At 38.3% G+C, this 20,980-nt stretch overlaps 1 protein-coding gene across 1 annotated transcript in view; it reads right to left on the bottom strand.

Annotated features, from left to right (window-relative positions):
- Nucleotides 1–524: 524 nt before the first annotated feature.
- LOC113436449 (cadherin-6) overlaps nt 525–20,980 on the bottom strand; it is a 177,811-nt gene continuing 157,355 nt past the window's right edge. Inside the window, exons 8-12 of the mRNA XM_026700884.2 lie at nt 13,146–13,282; nt 8,836–8,957; nt 6,460–6,577; nt 5,774–6,025; nt 525–2,485 (exon numbers count right to left, since the gene is read on the bottom strand). Of these exons, the coding sequence (XP_026556669.1) occupies nt 1,995–2,485; nt 5,774–6,025; nt 6,460–6,577; nt 8,836–8,957; nt 13,146–13,282 (1,120 nt within the window). The 3' untranslated portion in view covers nt 525–1,994. The remainder of the gene's footprint in view (nt 2,486–5,773; nt 6,026–6,459; nt 6,578–8,835; nt 8,958–13,145; nt 13,283–20,980) is intronic.

Genomic DNA, 20,980 nt, shown 5'->3' with positions numbered 1-20,980 from the left:
AAGCTGTCCCTGCTCTTTTCAACATGCTCATTGCAACTGAGTTTCAGAGAGTGGAGGTAGCACTTCAACCTTGCTTTGTGTCTTGTTCCTGTTTTGCATTTCATTGCCTTAAAACAAAACCTTGACTCTTTGTAACATCTGCCCATGTTTCATATTTTAATCCTATACGGGGCCATCTTTGATGCACCTCATGGCTAATGCAAATTCTTGTTAATTGGTGTGGCTGAAATCCTTCGCTCCAGAATGACTTAGCAGCATGAACCAGTGTTGAACTGAATTATTATTGCAAGGTGAGGTCATATCGAATGCAATTTGTTGCTGCTTGCTTAGCCAGGCACTACTGTAGTACTAGTTCCTTATTTCTGCCATGTCTTTTCCTTGCTGCACAATATAGCACCTGCTGCCAGCTTAATCCTAGGCACTAGTACCAGAGTATTTTGTTAAGAAGGAGGAGGTAGAAATAACAGCAATCCACCAGCTGAGCAAGTGGGGAGTGATAAAGAGAACATAACATCCTTTGTTTTGCTGGTATGAGTTGTTATTGAGCAATAATTAATATGAATTGACTCACAAAATACACATTAGGAACCCTCTTTATATATTATAGATTGGATCCAGACTCAGTCCTGCTTAAAATAGAGTGACTAAAATCAGTCGGAATTAATTTAGATCTTTCTAACTTGAAATTCATTGATTTCAATTATTCTATTATTATTATTAAATTGGTTTACTTGAAATCCATACATGTATTTTCAGAAATACTCTGCTTTCTTGATACACGTTCTTACAATCTCTATACATTACCTTACCTAATAGACTACTTTCCAGGAATAGAATATCTCTTGAAGTACGTTACTGTAGCCCACATACTGAATTGGCTAGGACCAATTACCAGGCACATATATACACAAAACATATTTATCTTTTCTTCTAACTTATGATTGTCCATTATTATTATGTTCTGATAGTTTGAGGAAAGTGACCAATTCAAAATGAACCCTAGCATTCAAAAGACCATTGAATTACTTTAAAAGTATCTTACAGGTAGCTGTCACTTAATGACGGTAACTGGAATCAACAAGCCCATCGTTAAGTGATATGGTTGTAAAGCCAATCACCACAATGACCAGGCCAACTTAACAGTGGCAGTTCCAGCACTTCCAGTTGCTGTTGTTGAATGAATCCCGCATGGTTGTTAAGCCAGATGTTATGTGATTGTGACTTGCAAATTACTGTATAGCTGGCTTACTTATTGATTTTGCTTGTGGGAAGCCAGAGTGAAGGTTGTAAATGATGATCACGTGATTATGGCATGCTGCAAGAGTTGTAAATGCAGGTGGGTTGCAATCAAGTGCCCAAATTACCATCAAGTGATCATGGGATTGCTGTCATGGCACAACTTCAAGGCTTGGCCATAAATGCCCTTGTTTGGTGCCATCATAACTTCAAATGCCACTGAAAAAGTGATTGTTAAGTGAGAACTGCCTGTAGCTCCCTTGTAACTTTTAAAAAACCTACACTCATTTCCTATAATCTATGATAAGCCATACCATTTCCTTAAAATAGGGTGTTCTATATATAATTTACATACAAATGTGTCTCAGGTAAATCATTAAAATATAGGTTATTTGGTGACCTATAACATTAAGGTAATCCCATTTACAAAATTAGCAGAAACATATTAAAACTAGTATTCCATTTCTGTTTGGGGAGGGGGGGTTTCTCCCTCAATTGCTTTGCCGTTTGGCCGTTGAACTGCCTAAATAAAAACGCGCTTGAAAAAAAAAATAACAAAGGTTTGGTGGCGTTTCTTCCTCTCTTGGAAGCTGAAATTACAGTGGGGAATGACATTAGATCCACAAAGACTGCAGTCAAGAATCAATTTGAACCAATAGGTTTAGAGAAACTTTTCCAAGAATGGTTGATATATAGAAAGAAGTAGCGACATCACACATTTCACTGCTGTTTCTTGAAAAAAGGAAAAGGCAACATTATTAGGAGTCTTTATCACTCTCTTCACCACCATACATATCAGCCAACTTCCTAAAACGAGGTCCCCAGTCACTGAGGTAATCATAGTCCTGGTCCCCATCTGTAGTCACCGACTCTAAAGAGCTAAGAGAGTCAGCCACTGAGCCACTGCCTTCATATGCATATGTAGCTAATGAGTCATAAGGGGGTGCAGTTGGATCTGTATCATTCTCCTTTAACCTTTGGCTAATAAAATCTCTGACATCAGTGTTGTCTCGTACCACTGGAGTCCGGCGTGGCATGAACAGCGTTTCTGGCACAATGTCTCGGCGCAATTTATTGTCCTCTATGGCTTCAGGATTCCGTAGCGTGCCAATATCAAAGGCTTGGGTGTCCTCCTCTCCACCACCTTCGTCATTGTAACTGACAATGTTATCTCGGATGTCCTCTTTAGAGATGATCAAAGGCTCTTTCTTCCTTTGCCGTCTCAGAGCCGCAAACAGCACTACGGTAACTGGTAAGAAAAGAAAGAAAGAAATTGAGCAAAGTCGGCTGAGTTGAGAGAGACATTAATTCTCCAGCTAATTAAAACAAAAAGCAAGCTGCCATGAAATTTGTATTCTTTGGAACAATTGTTTTGTTTTCTTTTGCAAGAAGATCTGCAAAACAGTACAATCCATAACCTCATTCTCCCTTTGGAGCGCATCATTTTAGGAGTCGCTAAGTACAGGAAAAAAATTGGTGAAAAGCTAAAACGTAAATGAATTTCAGTTTGTTTTCATGTTGCAACAATGCAATCCTTTTAAAGTCCCAGTGATTATTTTGAGGAGAGACAAAAGAAAAAGAAAATTCAGTTACACCAAACGTTGATGATGAACTGCTGAAATTATTTGAATTTTGTCCTCTAAGGATTTTTTTAAAAGTGAGATATACAGTATCAATATGATACAAGAAAAAAGGTATTGTAACACTTCAAAAATGTCCTTTAAAACATTTATTGAAGGTATATTATAATTCTTTATTTAATCTATGCTATTTAAAAATAGGCAATTCCGAGTAATTTTTTTCAGTTGCCTCTGGTGCTATATTTGCTTTTTGACACTTAAAAAATTTGGGAGCCCAGATTTGGCTCTTAAATGGCCAAATGCCAAAATCTAAGTATGAAAAATTAGGAACTGTTATTTATAACTGGTGGTTTCAAATAGTAGCCCCCAACCTTTTGGGCACCACGGACTGGCTCCATGGAGAAAAGTACCAGAGGGGGCATGATTTCACAGGCTGCCTGCATCCTACAGATGGGGCTCGGCTTGTTCGTATGGCCTAGTTTCTAGCATGCTGTGGCCCAGTGTTGGTCCATGGACTGGGAGTTGAGGACCCCTGGTTTAAAATGCGGACTTACCTCCAACCATTTCTGGAATTTTAATGTTTGGATGTGAGTGCTGGTATAAATAAATCTTCAAACACACAACTACCAACATTTTCAATGATATTCTTAATAAGGTCTTTCCCACCTTAGTTTAAACTTAGTTTCTTTTATTTTAAAGAATAACTAATCCAAATAATTTATTTTGGAATATTTATTAGATAATTCTCACTATACTCCAAATTCAAAGATGATTGGCATAACATTAAAATAGACACTTAGCTATATTCTCAAGCTTATTGCCCCATTCTTTTCTCAACTTCACTGAAATGCTTGACTGTGGAAATAAAAATACTAGTTTTCTTATTGATAGAAATAATGAAATTATAATGACTTTCCAGTCTTCTTACAAAAATATTCAAGTTGTTAATGGAGCTACTCCATGATTTTCAGACGACCCTCAAGGAAGACAACTCTACTGAGTCTCTTAGCTTAGAAGAGTCTTCAAATTATAAATTAAGAAAAATAGAGTCTTACACAAATGAGACTGCTTATCCATCCAATCTAGAACTATTTTTTTTGGCCAGCAGAACTTCTCAGGAATACTTTTCCCCCTCTTAAATGCAGATTACCTGGACAAACTCTATGGTGTTGAACACAAATAAGGTATCCCTAAAATAACTGTTCGGAAATCGGAAGGCATGGAAAGGATCGTGCAAAAATTGCATAGCCTCAACAACTATCACTGGAGTTTATCTCATCCTTTGATCAATATATTTATCTCTGTGCCATATAAATTCTGTCTCAGTCCAAATAGTCATTTGTGCAATATATCATCTAATGCTTTACCAACCGGTGTAAAAATACAGAGCTAATTTGCATTTCTAAATTTATTTTTAGTCTGGTACTCTAATATCTCTAGAAATGAGATTTCATTCAAAGAAATAAATATGCAAATTGAATTTGTGCAAATTACTAAGTAATTCAGCTCAAAATATAATTGTGTTCTCACTCTCAAGCTATTTTTTCCATTTTAATGTGAACTTGTAGAATAGGTCTTCTTAATGGTAAAAAAAACATGTTAAAAGTGAAGCTGAGTTGTTGTTTCTCTTCTGGCTCTTCAGCAATTCTTAGCATTAAACCTAGGTCTACTAAGATTGAAAATAAAATATATAACCAAAAGCAAATAAACGATTAAATCATCTGCTTTTGTTACTTTTACAAAATAGAATTTGTAGTTTAATTATTTTGCTGTTTTTGGTTAACTACCTGGCATTAATATTGTATTGCAGATCAAAGGAGATTGCAGATCAAAGGAGAAGAAAAAGATGATATCAGCTATTAATTGAATTCCACTGCAGGCTATAGAACTGCAATCCCAATAATTATTATTTTAAACCCCATCCTGACAGCATAATGTATTGATTCCTAGATTATAGAGTTATAGGGAGAAAATCAAGAAACCATCAAGGAGATATCCCCTTCCCCAAAATTGGCAAGACAAGCTTTTATATCCAAACAGGGGGAAAACCTCACACTCATCCTCACAAATGAAGTTATCTAGTTGGATAATGAAATGTCTACAAGCAGGCAACTAAGCTCAGAGACCATTTACAGTTCAACCCCGAGCTACAGATATTCTCATTTATTGGTGAATTTTTTTGCAAACACTTTAGAATTCCAGTTGATGAACCTTTCCCATCTGCCTCTACCAAACATGTCCTGACAACATTTTGTTGTTGTTGTTATGATCACCTGCTATAACTTTAAGCAGAGGTAAAGAAAGATCAGAAATAAGATACAGCAATAATTATCAGAGTATAGTTTTCTTGCTATGTTGGTTAGCATTTCAACCCAGCAATACCTCTATCAAGCTGGGGAATGATGGGAATAATAATGACCTGATTGGAAGTAGGAGGATATTTCTGGCAGCTGCATTTAAGAAATTAGTATGCCCACAGCTTCTTAGTGGGTGAACTTTAAATTGTATGTATTTGAATTGATCCACGTGAGTTCCTCCATAATTATAACCGCAGAACATGGTTAGGATTAATAATTCTGAACTGTTTATGGAGGATACATAGTTGAGTTTGTTGATTAGATAGCAAACCCACTGAAACTAACGAGTTAGCAAAAGAAATATGGGATATTTGATTGATGTGTAGAAAAAGGAAAGATGGCATGACAATGGAGATAATTGAAACTGAAATGGTGTTTTTCGCTTCACCACAATCAATGTATTGGGTATCACTATTGACGAATAGTCAGAAGACCCAGAAAGTAAAAATGTATCACGGGCTAATTCTATCTATACTAAAAGATGACTCTACTAAAAACACTTCATAGTTATATCCTTCCGTAATATGCTTCATTTGTTCCTTAGCACAATGTTCTCCATCCTACTCCCCATAACCCTTGAGTTCATGCAAAGTTCTTTACCTAACAATATAATTATACAAAGGAGAATTGCGATCAATGCGCCTGTGCTAAGGCCAGTTGGGTGGATCAGTGCTTCAGCATTACAGGACAGCATTTTGCCTCTTTTGTCACAGGCACACACTCGAATTGTCACCGTCTCTGTGCTACTCTGAACTGGATACTCATTGTCTGAGATTATCACTGGTAGGAGGTACATATTCATTTCATGACGGTTATATCTCATTTTCTTTGTGAAGATTCCAGCTGTGTTATCTGAAAAGAAAGGAAGAATGTAAAAAAGTGGCAAGGGCTGTGTTCTTTCTGACTGTCAAAAGCCAAATAAGAAAGAATAGAATAGAATAGAATAGAATAGAATAGAATAGAATAGAATAGAATAGAATAGAATAGAATAGAATAGAATTCTTTATTAGCCAAGTGTGGTTGGACACACAAGGAATTTGTCGGTGCAAATATTCTCATCATACATAAAAGAAAAGATACATTTGTCAAGAATCATAAGGTACAACACTTAGTGATAGTCAAAGGGTAAAATAAGCAATCAAATCATAGTAGTCAATATAAATTGTAAGGATACAAGCGACAAAGTTACAGTCATACAGTCACAAGTGGGAGGGGATGGGTGATAAGAAGTGATGAGAAGATTAACAGTAATAGTAATAGTGTGCAATAAAAAACCCAAAGGATACCTTTGTTGTCCTGAAGGGTGAAATTGGAGCTACTGGCTACTTCTGGGGCCAAAGTGAATGAGAATTTGTGCCCACCAAAAGCATCATCTTTGTCAACTGCACTTAGAGTCTGGATGAGCTAGAAAAGTGAAAATATTGTTATTTTATCTTTACCTATGGCACCCAGACCAATATCTACACCTTGTCCTTATTCATCAGTAATAATAAATAGGATGAAAGCAATCAATTAATAACAACAAACAAGATAACAAATAGTGATTGATAAGGATGGTTTTTTTTAAAATGTATATTAATCTTTCCTCCAAATAGAACACTTTCCCCCTGAAAACTGCTTTGAGAAGAAAAAAGGGCATTCACTTTGCTTTTATATTGGTAATGTAGTTAAAGAGGGATTTATTAATCTCCCAACATGCTTGCATGTTTCAGGCATCATGGAAGGTCAGAGATTAACGTATCCGTCTCTGTCAGATGATTTTGTTACCTACTCTGGTATGTCTCTTTTTCTTCCACTCAGTCATGGCCCGATGCTCAGAGACTACCTGGACTAGTTCCTTAATTTTCTTAGCAAGGTTTTTTTCAGAAGTGGTTTGCCATTGTCTGCGCCTTAGGGCTGAGAGAGAGGGACTGGCTCAAGATCACCTGCCTTGAGGTGGTCCTAAGGCCAGAATAAAATGGTTTCCAGTTTCTAGCTTTATGTCTTAAGCACTGTGCAAATCTGGCTCTTGTTATATGTCCATTTCTCTGAAAATATTATGCATGTGGACTTATGTATGTGTGTACACATACACACATATACAAACACCACATCTGTTGTGGTTAGCTGGCAGCAGGTGCAGACAGTTGAGGAGAGCGAGAACTCAGATGAGGGACCAGGACCATTAGGGAGTGGACTGCGCCTTCAGGGGGCTGGCAGCAGTGATGAGGAGGTTCCCGAGGAGCCTGTGCCAAGTGCTGCTCACAGGAAAGAGCAGCTGCAGCAGCACAGGCAACTCGGAAGTAAGGCTGCAAGGTAATGGCCCCTCCTTCAAGAAGATAAAAGCCAGCTGTGAATCGGACGTTCTTTGCAGAAAGCAAAGACGTTTTGAAACTCGAGCCTCATGGACATTGCAATATCTTAGTTGGTATTTGAAGACTCTTATATTGTAAAATATTTCTAGATAACCTTATCTGTTATTCTTGGCAGCCTCACACAGTTTTGGCGAGGCTCGTGCTTATCAAAGTTAATTAATTTGCAGCAGCCTTTTAACTGGGGATTCATAAGAATCATTAAAAGGTTTCTGTTCCCTTTGGTTCGTGTTTGTTTTATTGGAAAAGGGTTTGGGTCAGAACAAGATCATAAGAGTAGGATTGAGGAAAAACAATCCCTCCAATCTCGTTGCAAAAATGAAGGGACTTGCAGATTTTCCATAAACTGAACACTTATGGGGGAGTGGAAATCCATAGTTACATCAATCATGATTGGAGCCCTGAGGGCAATACCTAAAGGATTCCTTCGATATTTGGAAATATTGAATTCATCAGACCTGAACATCCTTATATTACATACAAAAATACCTTGCTAAGAACTGTCTATAGATAGTCCTCAACTTACAACGGTTCATTTAGTGACCATTCAAAGTTACAACAGCAATGAAAAAAGTGACTTATGACCGTTTTTCATACTTACGACTTTTGCAGCATCCTCATGATCATGTGATCAAAATTTCAGATGATTAGCAACTGGTTCATACTTATGACCATTGCTATGTCCCAAGGTCATGTGATCCCTTCCTTATCCCTTTCTGACAAGCAAAGTCAATGGGGAAGCCAGATTCACTTAACAACTGGGTTACTAACTTATCAACTGCAGTGATTCACTTAACAACTGGCAAGACCGGTCATAAGATAGGGGAAAACTCACTTAACAAATCTCTCACTTAACAACAGAAATTTTGGACTCAATTGTAGTCATAAGTTGAGCAGCACCTGTATATCCTTGGTTAGGACTTGAATTATTCTGTTTTTGCCAGTCTCTGTTAATGAATCAAATAGAAGATTACACACAAAATAATACTAACTGGTTGTTTGGATTGCTGAATAACCAGAGTTTGGATCCGGTGATATTTGCTTCATTAAGGTTGCAGATCCTGTGTATATTACTCACCACTGGTTTATCAAAAGGAACAGAATTTTCTGTCAAAAGGAACTGAAGAAGGGCAGAATGGCAGATAGTGAAACGAAGTGTAGAAAGATCCATCTAAACCATGCAAAAATGCCAGTTACAGTTTGGGCCAAGAAGCGATGAGCTGATTTCATTTACCATTGCCAACAGTTCCTTGCAACACAAAAGGCACAAATGTCAGATATTTATTTCCTTCAAAACACAAAAATGCTAACCTGCTCGGCTTTTGCATTTTCACAGACGAAGGTCTCATAAAACATGACAAACTCTGGGGCGTTGTCATTCACATCCAGGACTTTTATAAATACCGGGACTTGGCTGCTTTCTTTTGGGTTGTCTGTAAGAACACAAAGGGAAGGTATTTTAACAGGATGACTTGTTTGTGGGGTTTTTTGTTTGTTTGTTTGTTTGCTTGCTTTTTCAGGGAGCAAGCCATTCATGAGGTGAATTCAAGCAATGAGTGATAACATTCTTTTGCTGAGAGTAGCAGAAATACCGAGGCCTGACAATTTATTGTCTGAGGAATAACAGAAGCAGGATACTATCTTCCCCTCATCCAGTGGTGTGATTCAACTGGTGTAACAACCAGTTCGCATGTGCATGCGCACTTCATGTGTGAGAGTGCCAAATGCGCACTGCAGGCATGCGCTCCATGTTTTAACAAGCCTCTAATACTTACCTTCAACTGCAGCCTCTATGAATAAAACAGCTGAGGTGCGGCAGACTGCTCTGCCGCGCAAATCAGCTGTACTCTAAACAAAGGAAATAAAGCACAGGAAAGACCAGGGGTGAGCGGGCAGGCCCACATGCTCGTCACAGGTTCAGAGCCAGCTGATCATCGGAACAAGGGGTTCGCCCAAACTGGTACAAACCGGGAGAATCCCACCTCATCTGTATTATTTCTATTGCTACTACTACAAATGAAAACAGAAAAAGAAAGAAAAAAAATGCAATATGAAAGATGAGCCTTTCTTGTAATTCTTGAGATTCTACTATCTGCAGATATGTGGATGATTAATATAACCAGATTAGGTGGGGAATGTGAGTCAGTGATTACCAAGGGTTCAAGGAAAGGGAGCAAGTGGGGGAGGATTTACTATTAGAATTTTCATTTTGATTTGAGTAAAATTGAAAGAGAAACTTTACCTGCTTTTATGCTTCTTATCTGTGCTAACATAAACAGAGATCTGACATGCTGTTGCTTGCAACTCTTTTTCCAAGGATGAACTTCAAAGGAAGCATTGATATACTATTCACTTTGTAGTGGGAAGGTTAATCTTTTCTCTTCATCATAGGCAATCTGAAATGCTTTGGTCCACTTTACTATAATGAAATTTTAGCTTTTCATTTCCATATCAGTTTTCTTTATTTTTAGTCTCGGCCTTAGAACCTATCTATATCTTAACAGAAGTCCTGTTGGGAATGAGTCCTGGAAGTCACAGTGCTTTTTAAAGGCAAATTTCCTAACTTTAGCTCCATTTTTCCATTCACCTTACCAATAGCAATAGCACTGTGACTTATATACTGCTTCATAGTGCTTTACAGTCCTCTCTAAATGTTTACAGAGTCAGCATATTGCCCCCAAACATTTTACCAACCTCAGAAGGTTGGAAGGCTGAGCCAACCTTGAGTTGGTCAGGATCAAACTCCGTGGGGACAGTTAGCCAGCAATACTGCATTCTAACCACTGTACCACCACAGTTCTTGCCCCAATTCCCATTTTTAATAGATAAATTTGAATATGACACTCTGGCACTCTGTAGACATTTTCTATTACAATTCCTATTAATTTCACCTAAAATGTAGAAATACTTATTGTGTGGAGCTCAACTATCATATTGGTTTAATTTAAGTGCTTTATCATGAACTTATAAATAATAATGATCATATTTTACATTTTTCAGTCAGTAGTGCTCCTCAAAGAAAAACACATAAGGAAGAACAGGCAGTTGGGAAGGAAAAAGGGAATTTGTGGAGGAAAGAAATATGCTGGAATTTACTTCTTGCTGCCCCTATTAATTATTACAGTGGGTCTTATTACTATTGCTATGTATATTGTTGTTATCTGTAAGTGATGAGTATCTTTTATGTCTAGTTACCTTTAATAGGCATACCATATCCGAGCCATAATATCTGGGGAGAAGGGCAACAGTAGCAAATTAAGAGATAAAGACATCTCTGTTTACTGTCATCTCATCATCCTCTAGAATTTTGTAGCCCTGATATAGGAGCTTTATATTATATAGGAAAAAGAAGATGGTTGAATTTACTTCAGTGCCACATTTATCTTCAGTTTTTCTGATCTCATGAACCATGGAAATGTATAATTGTGCAGTGAAGAATATGTTACTTTTTAATGTACCACAAGACTCTGCTTTTCATCAAATGAAAATATCTTCATAAATGACTTAGACGAGGGAATAGAAGGGGAATTCATCAAATTTGCAGATAACACTAAGCTAGCAGGAATAGCCAACACCCCAGAAGACAGGTGCAGGATTCAAAAGGGCAGACTTGAAAAATGGACCCAATTCAACAACATAAAATTTAATGTGGAGAAAAGGAAGATTTTACATCTAGGCAGGAAAAACCAATGGTACACATATAAATTAGGCGAAACCTAGCTCAAGACAGTAACTGTGAGAGGGACCTTGGCATCCTAGTGGATGATATTTAAATATGAGCCAGCAGTGTGCAGCAGCAGCCAAAAAAGCTAATACAATGCTTGCTTGTATGAACAGAGGTATAGAATCAAAATCATGTAATATATTAGCACCACTTTATAAGTCCTTAGTAAATCCACACCAGTGATGGGATTCAAATTTTTGAATCAACCGGTTCTGTCGGCGTGGCTTGGTTAGTGGGCATGGCTTGGTGGTCATGTAACTGGATAGACATGGTTTTGGTGGTCATGTTATTGGCTGGGCGTGGCAAACTCAATATCACTGTGGGGATGCTGCAACAGTCGTAAGTGTGAAAAATGGTCATAAGTCACTTTTTTTCAATGCCATTGTAACTTTGAATGGTCATTCCACACAAGCAAAGTACCAGCAAAGGAGGGAAAAATAACTACAGAGACATTCCTGAGACAGGAAGTCTAGTCCTGCCAAGAATGTAATAAGGATTAACAGAGAGGCAGTTTCTGCAAGCAACACCAGAATATTTCCTTCCAGACTTCCTTACAGGATTAGGCCAATAATTTCCTCTAACAACCAGTTCTCCAAACTGCTTAGAATGTTAACAACTGGTTCTAGCGAATAGGTGCGAACTGGTAGAATCCCACCCCTGGTGCACACCTGGAATACTGCATCCAGGTTTGGTCACCACATTACAAAAAAGATGTTGAGACTTTGGAAAAAGTACAAAGAAGAGCAAAGAAGATAATTAAGAGCCCGAGACAAAAACATCTGAAGAATAGTTGCAGAAATTGGGTAAGGCCAGGCCAGAGAAAAGAAGGACTGGGGGGGACATGATAGCAGTATTCCAGTAATTGAGGGTCTACCACAAAGAAGAGGGGGTCATTTTCCAAAGCACCAGAAGGCAAGACAAGATACAATGGATGGAAACTAATCAAAGAGAGAAGCAACCTGGAATTAAGGAGAAACTTCCTAACAGTAAGGACAATTAGCCAGTGGAACAGCTTGCCTCCAGAAGTTGTGGGCGCTTCATCATAGGAGGTTTCTAAGAAAAGACTGGACCCATCTGAAATGGTACAGGGTCTCCTACTTGACCAAGGGGTTGGACTAGAACACCGTCCAAAGTCCCTTCCAGTTCTATTCAGATTGATTGATTGAATCTCCATTATCATGAAAGATCACTCCTTCCTCCATCACCTCCGCTTGGACAAAACTGGACATAGTGAAGGATGATACATGGGGCTGACATTTTCAAAGGCGACAAAACATGCCTTTTGCTTTCACTGCAATCTCATTGCCCTGAGGCTTGTTCTTGAAGCATATCTACTTGAAAATCAGTCTCATCAATAACAACTTTTGCACAAATGGATTTAAGAGTGATGAGCTGGTTTTTAGTTCTCCTAATTAATTCTGATCCTAATTAAATTAATAGGCTTTCTGCAGAAGTAAGTGGCTTTTAAACTTAATTCTTTCATTTTGGTCAATGCTATAGGACCGAAATTCCCAGGAATGAAAAACAGACTGGATTTTCATTCTCCTCCCTGACATTATATATCTGTATCTTTCTAATCTAGATAACTGTTGGTTTTTTTTTTTTTGCAAATCAGCAATTGCTGACGGATAGTCAATAACCAGAAGAATTTTTCTGGCTTGTTTGATATGAAAAGAGGGACCTCTTCATTTTCTTTCTGTTCAAGCATTCAGTTGCCTCTTCATAAACTATAGCCAAGGGAAAGATGAAGAAAAATACAGAAACTCTTTTAGGTTTATGTCTTTAAATAATGGCAAGTAACCAAAGCATATACAGTAGACCTTTCAGCCCTGCTTGGCTAGAACGCTGCACTTGTTGAGCAATGATGTGTGTGTGAGTGTGCTTACAGACAACTTACTGATTTCAGCAGCTATTACTGTAATATTATGCCACAATAACATTTCTCGGTCGAGAGGTTTGGAAGTAAATATCGATCCATTTCCAGAATCAATGTTGAATATTCTGTCCATATCAGTATGCCGATCCACAGAATATCTACAAATAGAAAGACAGATAAGAAATGAGAAGCATTTCTATTTCACAATTCTTTTCAATTCCAGTTGCTTTCTAAACCTTGGTAGGGAAAAACCAGTAAACCTGATCTATTTTTCAGCTTAATCCTGTATCCAAAATCTCATTCTAATTCCTGTTCTGTTGGCTTTTGGAAAATGTATTGGAACGTAACAATTTAGTCTGTTTATACACTGTTTGGTCTCTAGTGATCAATAAGCTAAAAAGTGCAGACTTATGTTACTAGAGCTGCATTCCATTGTAACAGACTTTTTTTTAAAAAAAGCACATACAATTGAAGCTCATGTCATTGAATACAAAGTTAATCTTCCCACACTTATCACGTGATCAAGTATAACACAGACATACCAAAAATGCCTTGGGCTGAAGCACCTGCATGACACTACAGTTTCAGAAATGGGGAGGGATCCTTTTTCATATGTATGTATGTATGTATGTATGTATGTATGTATGTATATGGTATTCAGCTTTGTTCGGGTATTTTCCCATGTCATTATAGTTGTGCTTTTAAAGTTGTAGCAACGTTTTGGATTCTGCCAAATATAATGATGTCGGAAAATACCCGAACAAAGCTGAATACCATACATATAAATACCTGTGAAAACTTAAGAAAACATATATATATACATATATATATTTGCCCATACATTTATGATTGGATTGAAATGTAACCTTTCCCCTCAAAAATTAGTTGCCTGACGTTACAAAAAAAAAAGCAGAAATGAAGGATAACTACTAATTCCTGGCTTGTAAAGTCTTTTCTCTACTCCTAGGTCCAAGGTAACTTGAAAGGCAAGTCCATGATGTTGTTCCTTTGAAAACTCTCTAATTGTTAGGAATTACAAGATCGTACAGTGATTTTACATAGCTATAGCAATAACAATTACAATAAATTAAAAGTAACAATCCAACCGTTTTGAATTTCATTAGGATGCTATTGCAGAAGGAGTGTGGGCGTAACAGGTGGTGAATTTGTAATACAAATGTGCCAGACACTGCAGTAATGGGAAAATGTGAGGCTGTGTCATGTTTCAGGAGCCCTTATTTCATATGTTATTCCAGAAATTCATAGTGATTAAGTGGCAGATGACGGTTATTCAGGAAGGACTTGCTGGCTTGCAGGCACTACAAATTTATAAGCTATCATTCAGCCCACTAACACATTCATTCATTCATTCATTCATTCATTCATTCATTCATTCATTCATTCATTCATATGACCAAAACATGTTCAAATAGAGCTCCTTTTAAATTAGAATTTTAAAGCATTTTCAACAATCACAACAGAGGCTGGTTCCATTCTTTAAGGGAAACAATGAAGCCTTTAGAAAGCTTAAAGTGATAAATATCATGAGATTTTTTTTAAGATTAAGGGAAAGGAGCATCAGGGTTCATTCATTCATTCATTCTTTCATTCATTCATTCATTCATTCATTCATTCATTGATGTATGCCATAGTGTACGAACTAAGCCTCAAGGACCGGAATAGCCAATGCCATTCTCAACCAACCTTCAAACCCACTACAAACCAGCCCTCAAACCTACCTTGCACCAGATTAAAAGCAGTACAGGTAGTCTTCAACTTACAACAGTTCATTCAGTGACAATTTGAAGTTACAATGGCACTGAAAAAAAATGACTTACAACCATTTTTCACACTTATGACCATTGCCACATCAGCATGATCACATGATCAAAATTTTTTTACTTGGCAACTAACTCATATTTATGATGGTTGCTGTGTCCCAGGGGTCATGTGATCTGCTTTTGCGACCTTATGACAAGCAAAATCAATGGGGAAGACAGATTAACCATCTTGTTACTAACTTAACATTTGCAGCAATTCACTTAACAACTGTGGCAAGGAACCAGGGGACAAATCTCGCTTAGCAAACATCTCATTTAACAACAGAAATTTTGGGCTCAATTGTGGCCATAAGTTGAGGGCCACCTGTATTTTATGACTGTCAGCATAAGTAGTGCTTGCTGTGCTTCATTTGCCTTTTCAGCTGCAATAGCAATAACACTTAGACTTATATACTGCTTTACGGTGCTTTATAGCCCTCTCTAACTGGTTTACAGAGTCCGCATATTGCCCCTAACAATCTGGGTCCTTATTTTACTGACCTTGGAAGGATGGGAGGCTTAGTCAACCTTGAACCTGGTGAGATTTGAACTGCCAAATTGCAGGCAGCTGACAGGCAGCAGAAGTAGGCCTGTAGTACTGCATTCTAACCACTGCGCCACCGTGGCTCATAGCCTGTCTCCTGAGATTCAGAGAGGTTTTACCCTGGTAGCTTTTGGGAAGGAAGTCCTAGCTTTTCTCTCGGGTTCTGGGGTCAGGATGTGCATTATGTATATATCAATTTTTTACGATTTGTTATGGGAAAATTTTGGCTGCAGCCCTGACTGCATTGCATTCTATTGTATTTTTTTCATTTCCCCTGTTTTTAATATTTTATGCATGCTCAGCGTCACTAGATTGATGTGGGTGGCTTTATAAAGCCATCTGCAGCTGAGTCACTACTAGTCTCACCTTCTTTCACACAGTTGAACTTATACTATGGCAGCCCTGTCAAAGAGCTGTTTCTCTGTTGAATAGAGATTTTAATAATCATTACTGTGACAAGACCGGCTCCAAAAGAAGAGAAGTGGGTGGGAATAGCTTAGCGGTGTAATATTTTAATCAACTTATTAAGAGTCATGTTGTAGGTACTTGAAAATTAAGTGCAGAAAAAGTTTGATAATATGTAGTCCTTGGTGCTCTCTGAGCTTGGTTGTCTGCTTGCAGATGTTTGATTAGTAGTAGCAATAGCACTTAGATTTATATACTGCTTCATAGTGCTTTACAGGCCTTTCTGAGTGGTTTACAGAGTCAGCCTATTTCCTCCAGCAATCTGGGTTCTCATTTTACCAAGCTTGGAAGGATGGAAGGCTGAGATAACCTTAAGTCCCACCAGGCTTGAACTCCAGGCTGTGGGCAGAATTAGTCTGCAATACTGCATCCTAACCACTATGCCACCAGAGCTCTTCATTATCCAACTAGGTGACAACATCAGTGCTATTGAGTATGGGTTTTGCTCCTGTTTATATGGCTTACCTTGCCCATGTTGGTATGCATGTTGTTTTCTCTTGGTAGTTCTTTAATTGGGGCATTGTTTTCTGCTTGATTGTTTGTTTAGCTTGTAATTGTCTCCAATTGGTATTTGTCTGTTTTGAATGGTGCATATATGTGAATTAACCCTATGTGTCTATTGATAGAAATAGCAATAGCGCTTAGACTTATATAGCACTTCACAGTGCTTTACAGCCCTCTCTAAGTGGTTTACAGAGTCAGCATATTGCTCCCAACCATCTGTCCTCATTTTACTGACCTTGGAAGACTGGAAGGCTGGTGAGATTCGAACTGCCAAATTGCAGTCAGTTGGCAATCATCAGAAGTAGCCCGCAGTACTGCATTCTAACCACTGCACCATAAAGTTAGGTTGATTGATTTGTCTGAATGCCAAGCTTCCACGAATCCCCTAGCATTTTGGAATTATCTTGGTCTAGGCTGCTCACATCACAGGATGCTCACAGGTACAAAACAATTGCTAAAAGTTGCAGAAAAAGTGCTCACATGTGGGGAAAATTAAGAAAAAAACCCACCAGAACATATTCTTTCCAGCACCTACATCCAGATACCGAAGGATTAAGAATCAAGCAGAAAATAATACCATAAACAAGAAATTATCAAGGGGAAAACCATGCCCTCATGTCACCAGTAGGACAAACAGGGAGCTCAACCATATACCATTTGTCTGAAATGGTATATGATCAAGCAGGAGATTGGTCCCTTCCAACTCTATTATTCTATGTTCTATTTTACTCACACTGATGTTTCAGATAATGAAACATCTGCAAGCAAACTCAAAGAGCATCAAGGATACCACAATTCAAACCTGAGTAAACTACTGTATGTTCTCTTTTATTGGAAATTTGATAAGTACTATAGGGCATCTTTTTTTTATCTAGCAATAAAGACTACATGGCAATGGAGGATTTTTCTATTAATGGGTGAAAGACTGATTCTTTAATAAGTTCATAGCTAAGGGAAACTTCTTTCTGCTATGATTCCACTGATGATCTTTCCCATGCCTTGTATTTAATTGAAAAAAAAATTGGGATGTAATTTCTAATTAAACAATTAACATAACAAATGGATAAGCCCTTAATGGTGACCCTAAAGAAGCAGTCAGAACATAGGATCTACCTCTCAGTAAAGTTAGGCAGGAAAAATAAAAGCAGAAAGCTTATCTCTCATCTTGTCTAGGAACTAATTAATAATAAGAAAGGTCCTACCTTAGTTTTCCCCTATACTTCCCTTTCTTTTATATTAATGATGATGACTAAAATAAACCATCACGAGGCACAGAATTTAAAGATTTAGAATTACTATAGAAAAACAGCCGTTTGAGAAAATATTGATTTTGGTTTTTGTTTTTTATATTAGGAGATGGAAAAAAGAAGAAAAGCAGATTTACAATAATTCTATATATATTCCAATTATATTGTATATTTTGATCTGGAGCAGCGGTCCCAAATCTTTTGGGCACCAGGGAACAGTTCCATGGAGAGAGATTTTTCCATGGACCGCAAGGGATGTGGCTTCATGTGCTGCTTGCATCCTGCAGATGGGATTTCATTCATTTGCATAACCTGGTTTCTGGCATGTTGTGGCCCAGTGCTGATTGATGGAATGGGGGTTGGGGACCCCTGATGTAGAGGATACATTTAATCCTTTATTCTGTCTTAATTTCATCCTGTTTAAAGAATCCTAGGTCTGTTTTGGTCAAAGACTGCTAATTTGTTGAGCTTCTGGTGACTATGACTGAAAAAATCATAGCCTATTAAGAATTAAGTTAACAACTTCAAACTTGTCCATGTCAGCTTTGGAAGCCATACTAAGATTTGATGCTTCCATGTTGCCACAAGCCTGAGAAAGTGGGAGGGGGGATTCAACTGAGTAGCTCTAAATAGACAAAATGAAATTCTTTTGTTAGTTCAAGGTCATTGAGTAAGGCGTAGGATGAAATTAGGATCTTACGTTTGGATGGATCATGATTGGGTGATGTGATGTGATGATGGCCATGAGGGGATGGATTTGTAGTTTGGGAAATTGTAGGAAGCCTGGAAACTTTCAGATTCAGGATTCCACAGATATGCCAGTTCTATCCTAATAAGGGTACTTTTGAGATACGTTTGTTTCGGAGTTCTGATTGGAATGGAGGGTTGCTGGAACGCTGACAGTCTGTACATTTTATAAATTACTATGTGGGTCTGTCAGACTGTAGAATTTTATTCTTTTTAAATCCTGGGAAATGGTTAAATTGGAAGCTATAATTTGCAATGGCTCAAAGCTTTGCTGTACTTGAAGTGCACAGACAAGACAAATGATCAGGGATTGTTGAGACAGCATCTGGTCAGTAAATTTCAGGAACAGCCATTAATTTATTTGATGATTATCATCTTCTTATCCTTGTTTCAGTGTTTCAATTACATTTTTTTCACAATGTTGGAGAGACATTTTTGATCACATCTGAAGGGCTAAATTTCACTTGAGCTGGTTCTTATCTTCACGTTTTTATTCTGCTTGAGATTTCCTTTCAGGCATTGATTCCATTGTAAAGGATTGTAACATCTCTTCTGTTCACAGCTCATTCGGAGCTCTGACTGGTTTAATGTTAGCTTTGATTTTGACCAAAAATATGTGGAACAATATTTTTCCTGTGATCTGTCTGACTCCCCCACTATTCATTTTTTATTTTATTTTTTTGGAAAACAGAGACTAGTAATGAAAGTGACTCTTCTGCTATGGTACAGAAGTTGTGGCTACTTTTTAATGTATCATGGTTTGGGTTCACTTATACTTTATGAGGTAAATGTTCTTAAAATGTTTTTTCCCTCCTTTTCAAGACTCCTTTTTGAGTCTTACTGAATCAAGCAGCATCTCAGCTGTAGCTAGCAAGCAGATAAAAAAGTAGACTGAAGTGGACTGAAGCCTGAATCATACCTTTGTTCCATCAATTGTTATTGTATTACGTGTATTGTACTAAGTCCATGCTTAGCAACCACAACTGAGACTGGCAACCAGGGGTGGGATTCAAAAATCCCAGCAACTGGTTTGCTGCACGGTTGCTGGGTGGGCGTGGCCATGGTGGGCGTGGCCTACCAGAACTTCCGGGAGGGCCATTTTTTTACCTTCCCCAGGGTCTGGAGGCTTCCCTTGAGCCTCTGGGAGGGTGAAAACTACCTCCCCCAGGGTCCAGAGGCCCCCTGGAAGCTGGAAACAGGCCCACTTCCGGACTTCCAGAACTTCCAGGAGAGCTGTTTTTTGCCTTCTCCAGGATCCGGAGGCTTTCCTCAGGTCTCTGGGAAGGCAAAAATGGCCTGCCCCAGGGTCAGAGGCATTCCGGAGGGGCAGGGTGGGATGGGAAGGGCCAGCTGGTCAGTTCAACTACTAGTTTGGCAAGCCAGATGTAGTTTTAACATCCAGGTCGCTCAAACCGGTCTGAACCTCTAACTGGTCTGATAGAATCCTACCCCTGCTGGCAACTGTGGTCTCTAAATGGAAAGTCACACAACGATAGACTTATGTCATCACCTTTCCTTCACTCCTTAAGGAAACATCAGGAAATTGTGACATAGAATTTTACAGGTAGTCCTTGTCATACAACAGTTCATTTTGTGACTGTTCAAAGTTACAACAACACTGAAAAAAGGGACTTAGGACCATTTTTCATACTTCTGTCCATCCCAATGGTCACGTGATTTACATTTGGACACTTGACAACTGATTCACATTTATGACCGTTGTAGTGTCCTGGGCTCACATGATCATCTCTTGCGACCTTATGACAAGCAAAATCAATGGGGAAGCCAGATTCACTTCACAACTGTGTTACTAATTTAACAATTGCCCCGATTCGCTTAAACAAATGTGGCTAGAAAAGTCATAAAATGGGGCAAAACTCACTTAACAACTGTCTCACTTAACAATATAAATTCTGGACTCCATTGTGGCTTTAAGTCAGGGACTTCCTGTACTTCCACGATCTCCCTTAATTCTGCTTGTTGCAAGCTGGTTATGATTGGGATGGCACAACGTTTGTAAAACTATATGTATTGGCCACACACATCTGTTTTTTTAACACTCTCATAACCCTGGACAGCCACTAAATGAGGCAGTTGGAAAGCAAGGCTTATCTGTATGTCCGTTTGTAATTGTATTGGCCTGTTTATTCAAGCTCAGACTGCTGCACCGTGACTGTGTTCTATGAGCCCCTTGATAAACGAAGTAAAATGTTGTTTTTCCTTCACGTCGATGCTCCTTGAGCCAAAGGACGAGAGCCTCACTGCAACTATGACTAGAAACTGTCACTTCTAATAGCACATCATTCTATTTATGCCTAAAAAAAAAAAAATCAGCAACCAAGTAGATGGGGGAGATGGCACTAAAATGCTATTCTATTGACAAACATACATGCCACTCAAATCTGTTCCTGCCAAAGGCAGGTTTTAACAAATCTGGTTCCTTGGAGATCTTCTCTTAATTGCTTTCTTAAATACAGCATCCTCGTGTTTAATGTGACTTGCAAGTTGAATAGATTTCTGGGTTGACAA

This window comes from Pseudonaja textilis, chromosome 3 (assembly GCF_049901715.1).
Source record: "Pseudonaja textilis isolate UNSWEBS1 chromosome 3, rPseTex1.2, whole genome shotgun sequence".
Classification (NCBI taxonomy): domain Eukaryota; kingdom Metazoa; phylum Chordata; class Lepidosauria; order Squamata; family Elapidae; genus Pseudonaja; species Pseudonaja textilis.
This window is presented reverse-complemented; position numbering and strand designations above follow the sequence as displayed.